Source organism: Syngnathus acus, chromosome 8, assembly GCF_901709675.1.
Source record: "Syngnathus acus chromosome 8, fSynAcu1.2, whole genome shotgun sequence".
NCBI classification, from domain to species: domain Eukaryota; kingdom Metazoa; phylum Chordata; class Actinopteri; order Syngnathiformes; family Syngnathidae; genus Syngnathus; species Syngnathus acus.
In genome coordinates this window covers 6,867,184-6,872,775 of record NC_051093.1, presented here as the reverse complement: position 1 = coordinate 6,872,775, position 5,592 = coordinate 6,867,184, and the positions used below count along the sequence as shown (strand labels likewise).

General features: G+C 38.5%; 1 protein-coding gene across 1 annotated transcript; it reads left to right on the top strand.

The window, feature by feature from the left end:
• Nucleotides 1-1,060: 1,060 nt before the first annotated feature.
• LOC119125314 lies at nucleotides 1,061-2,897 on the top strand. Its single transcript, XM_037255657.1, has 4 exons — nucleotides 1,061-1,205; nucleotides 1,276-1,363; nucleotides 1,776-2,087; nucleotides 2,162-2,897. The coding sequence occupies exons 1-4, from the start codon at nucleotides 1,203-1,205 to the stop codon at nucleotides 2,509-2,511; spliced, it is 753 nt and encodes a 250-aa protein (XP_037111552.1). The 5' UTR covers nucleotides 1,061-1,202; the 3' UTR covers nucleotides 2,512-2,897.
• The last annotated feature ends 2,695 nt before the right edge of the window (nucleotides 2,898-5,592 follow it).

The window sequence follows — 5,592 nt, the reverse complement described above, 5'->3', positions numbered from 1 at the left end:
GAATATAATTTGTTGATTCAAGGCGGAATTTGAGACAACTAGGTCAGCGCACATGCAGGGCTGTTCCAGTTGTGTCCTTGAAATAGAGCAACATGATTCAGAGGGAAAAAAAAATTAAATTAAAAATGAGCCGTAAAGCCAAGTAGTCATGCCAGCGCGATTGCTCATCAGCAAACTTTGCCGCGTGACTGTGTTATATTACTCATGCTGCAGTGTATATAATATTACAAATTAGGGGCGACAGTAAGCGTGGGGTCCCGCTGTGGAGGGGGAAAAAAAAGTTAATTAGGTGTTGGAGAGATGCTGGTTTGCTTCCAGACAACTGTGAAGGTCCCTTGAGCAAGGCATCAGATGGTTGGATGGACGGGCAGACTGACAGATGGATGGTTATCACTATATAATAATAATTAATAAATAAATAAATAATATACTGGAAGAAGCATCTAAAATTAGGGCCAGCGCCGTGTATGCATCCAGCACCATGGAGAGCGCCTGCGGAGACTGTAGCGAACAACGGTTTGTCCCTGCCACCTACTGGCCAAACCACACATTGCAACTTTCAGTCGTGTCAATTCAAATCGGAATATTTACGCAATAGTTTGTTAACTGTCGTTCCCCTTTATATTTCTGATGAACGGAAAGCAACAATTTAATATAGTTTCACTTTTGTATTCAAGTACATTTCAAAGAAGTGCCTTAGTTTCACTTTTACTTGAAAAGAACGCCATGTTGTCACTGCAAATTTTTTATTTTGTCCTTGTTCACATGCTTTAACAATCTACTTGGGCATCTCAATTGCTTCGGGAACATGTTTCTGTTCTACTGGGCAATTTCCCAACACCTCAGATACTCCCGAATTTTCTTTGACCTTTTTCTTCTTCCAGCGTCATTAAATGCAAACTTTACCTGTCCACTGACATGTTACTGCAAAAATAATACTGGTACCATAAAGCTATGCTACTGACTGATGGGATTTTTTTCACAGCAAAAATATTGTCCATGAGTATCTGCATTACATAAATTCGGACAAGTTTGAACAGGGAAGGAGACTTTCACTCTTAACTGTCATTCCAGGACATGTTGAAACAAACGCATCATACCATACAAGTTTGGATTCAACACTGACGAGAAGTCACGCGCGGGCTTCGCTGAGATTAAGTGGATAAACCTGGACAACAAAAGTCACGGTGTGTGCAGAAAACATGGTGAGTAAAGATCCTAACTGTGTGAAGCTTGCGGATTTTTATCCTGCTTATTTTTTTCATACAATTGCAGGTAAAAAGAAGCATTTTTTCCTCTGGTGTGTTGACATGTGTGTTCAACTTTTCCACCATGTGGCTCGCTATGGCATTTGCCACTACTGGTGAGTGATTTATCTGCATTAAATTTGAGCTTAATGTATTTTGTGAAATGAGCCTGCTTGAAGTCCCCCCCCCCCCCCCCTCTTAAACCAATTGATGAATTAAGATCTAATTAAAACTGTTAAAAACTGGATCAGATTCTAATTTCACTTTGAATACTGTGCTATAAACGCATTAAACTGCAGGGGGCAGTAGTGCTAAGGTTTAATTAAAACTGTTAAAAAGTGGATCGGATCTTACTTTCACTTTGCATACTGTGCTATAAAAGCATTAAACTGCAGGGGGCAGTAGTGCTATACGTTTCTTTAATCTGACCTAAAGGGGCCACAAGATAATCACATTCGGCAATGCATTACTTCACTGATTTTCATCTGAACTCTAATATTATTTGGATGACCTCTATCATATTCTCAGATGTGGTGATGGAGACGACCCCCAACATGACAGTTGGCTGCAGGGACAACGTAACCCTGACATGCGAGGCCAACTCGGCCAAACTGTCGAATGTGAAGGATGTGAAATTATTCTGCTGGAATGACCCAAACAATATATCAATTTGTAATACTACGGTCAACACCTCCATGTGTCGGTACGAAACGGATGGATCCTCCCATAAACTCTCTGTGACAATCGTCGACATCATGCCAATCCACGAAGGAAAGTATCTCTGTAAATTACACTCGAAACTAGGAACGAAATACAGTGCCACTTTTATAACTGTACAAGGTGAGCTTGCTCGTTTTTTTTTTTACTTTGCTGCCTTTGTTTTTATTCTTCTAATGGTTCTGTGTCTCTTCCAGGTTGCCTTGGAAATCAATATTACTTTGTTAATAACTCAATGGCAAAGTGCAAGTTCAACGGAGTTTACAGCAAGGGTGACATCCATTGGTTCGAAGGAGATCAGAAGTTAAACTCGAGCTCAAATGGAGTTATGGACAAATATGGGTGCTATGATATTACGAGCGCAATTGAAGTACAGAGCGGAAATCATACTTATTACTGCAGATTATGGATAAACGATTTGAGACGTTATGTTTCAACTCAAAAGGTGGTTCCAGATTTAAAAAATTCATTTGGGAGCAAAGGTGAACATCAGTGGATTTGTATGTTGTTACCGGCCATTTTAGTGACATTTATCGTGAAAGTTTGAATTTATGCACCAGAATTGTATTTTTCGAAATTTGTTTTATATTACAGGCTTGTTTTTAAACAGGAGTCTCATATCTATATTTTTCTTCAGGCAGTTGGAGCTCACAGTTATTATACGCTGAACATGGAGGGTCAATATCAACTCATTCAGTGCCATTGACGGTTATAGACGTTAAAGATATTTACTGGGTTGGCAGTGAATGAGTTAAGGATGTCCTGAAAATCGGATACATGGATTTCTTCACCTGAAACAAATCAATTGTCCAAACTGGACACAAAGATTGCAGTTGACTCGATAAGCCTTTGTATTAGCCATGTTGAGCGCTTGTCTCTAAGACACCGTTGTCATGGTAAACTGAAAGCCCATTCAATAAAATGTACGAGATTCCATTCCTTATGTTTTTGTCTTTGTTGCACATTTTCTGGATGGAATAATAATGAGATATAATTTGAAAAGCACTCCAGTACTTGTAATGGACCAATTTGAATGCTCATCAAGTAAAGAGTCCAATTAATGTCTGGAGGGGATGATGGACATGAAAAATTTTCTGGAACGCCAACTCAAATATCTCCTTGGTTAGTGAACGCCAGAGGTTATTTTATAATTCACTTAAAAGAAATTCACCTTCCACACTTCCTCAAATCCATAGAGAATACTGAATATGCAAATGAACAGTAATTTTAAAAGTTTGCTCACGGAATTCATATTTACTATTATTACTCAGACTGTTGCAGATTCTAAGTTGCAAGTGGAGACATCAATGTGAACGCCTGGAGGGCCTTGGAATGGAAGATCAGGTTATTCCGTCCAAAATATTATATATTATATATAATATCCAAATGCAATTTAAAACAAAATGGTGGATTTAACTGGTGAATGCATCCTGTTATTTTTCCATTTCTCAGTATACTATTAGTGCGACATGAAAACCAAGGGTCCTCACTTCAAGAGGGTTACATAAAAAAAAAAAAAAAAGAAGGAAGAAATGAAATTCATACGACTCTTCTGACAGCGCTTAAGGTCAAACCGCTCTTAGCGAGCATTATTTGAAAAATCTTTTCGGCCCTGCCGACATCTGAATACTGTGAAGCAAGATAAAATGCCCTCAACATCCAACTACAATTATCTAAATATTCAAACACACACATCTTCATAACATTTCTCTGGCTCATTTGTGTGAGTCTGATAAGCCCAAATAAGTGAGTGAAAGATCATCCATATATGTAACAGGATCAAAAGTCAAACTCTCTTTTCTTTCCTGCTATCTTTTGCCCACAGGATTATTTATGCTAATTGTATGCAGACTGAATTTGCGTTCACTCTTCACATGAAACAGAAGTGAAAGGTTACAGTTTTGTGGAGCTTCAACATGCTACGCTATCTCAAAACCCCTGGCATGACTCATGAATACTAATGAATAAACATATCAGCAAACGCAGACTATTTGGACTGAGCGCGATTTGGTACGACATAACGCATCACATAATTGCGCAGCAAAATCAATTAATATCCCAATCTAATTATTTAGCTGGAAGGCATTTTTAGGAAAATGAAAATGCACTTAATGCAAAAGCTGATTTATTTCGCTCGAAAAATGGAGGTTATCTTTGCTAGGCAAGAAAAACAAAGCATTGAACCCTATGAACCTGAAGTGATGTTGTCAAATAGTCCTAGTTTAGAGCGAGAGAGAAAAAAAGTACCGATTTAGCCCATTTAATGCTATAAATGGTTCTTCAAGTAGGGACAACACGATCGAACGATGTAATTAGAGGAGATGCAAACACTGTGCCAGCAGGAACACACGTCTTGTTACCAGGACTGGATGTTCCCGATTAGAAAGCCTGCTCCAGAGGAGCACTGCAAACAAATTTGTAAGCAACAAGCATGTGCCATTTCATTATGTGTGAATACACTACGGGACAGAGTGAAAGGCTGGATTAGTGAGTGAGCAGAACATATCGGTGTGCATGCTCTGGTGGGATTTGCGAGCAGGACTTTAAAATGACAGACAGATTATGTACAGGTAGAAAATGAGCAAGAGCAAAAACTCAGGTTGCAGCTTCACCATCCATAATCTTTAGTATGTTGCATATAATATTTGGATATTGTAATATTTTTAGGATGACAATAATGATTTGTCACATACGCCACAACTTAGACCTGCGTTTAGCTAGTCTAGGATCTGTAAGATCTAATAAGCCCTAAGAGGAAAATAGTGCAGCATTATTTGTCCTACTTTTCCAGTGTACGCAAACAAAGATGTCGAACCGGTGTCTCTCCAGACTTCATTACGTCGTGCACCGAAGAGTGCAGACGTTAATTGCCCACTTTACGAAGCTGTGAACATCGACGGATGGAACACGGCGTTGGCAAGGTTACCAAAGCAGATTCTGTAAAATAATTTTAATTTGGTTACAACTAAAGTATTTCAACTTAAAAAAAATTATTTATGAGTTGATGAGACAACATGACCTTTTCAATTTAAGCGCATGATAAAAGCAGTGCAGTTGCATTGGGGACACTGAGCTTGATAGATATGGAGACGTTTAATCCTCGTGATTATCTACAGCCCAGAGTGGCTGAGGCGAGATAAAGGTCAAGCTACCCAAAACTAAAACTTTTTGTCGAGAAATTATTAATTGCTAAAGCATGACTGAAAAGAATTTTAACAACAATACAAGCTCAAAATGGATTGAAATGCGCACGACTGAAATTGCTTCATTTTCACAGCAATTATGACCATTATATAAATGAAAGTCCAATGTGGTAATTTACATAATTAGTAGCTAACATTACTTTTCAATCAACTTGATGATAAATTACTGACAGCCTCCATATGCGCCCGCGTGCCAATTGCTCCCACCAAAAGTGGTCTCACTGGTATCATAGCAACAAGTGGCACATTTTTACACTCGAGTTGCATCGCACAGATTTTTGATTTTACTAATTGAACTTTTTCAGTCAGTCTCAAGATTATACCCCAGCAGTAGCACAACTGAAAAAAAAAAAAAGTTTGATTTACGCAAAAGGTTATGTAAACATACTTATATAAGAAGTTTGCGAAATTCGGTGCCATCGACG

Bases quoted from the DNA above. Each gene is read 5' to 3' on its own strand.
- LOC119125314 (XM_037255657.1), top strand. The intron at 1,364-1,775 runs GTGAGTGATTTA...TCATATTCTCAG, and splicing joins TATGGCATTTGCCACTACTG to ATGTGGTGATGGAGACGACC. The intron at 2,088-2,161 runs GTGAGCTTGCTC...TGTCTCTTCCAG, and splicing joins CACTTTTATAACTGTACAAG to GTTGCCTTGGAAATCAATAT.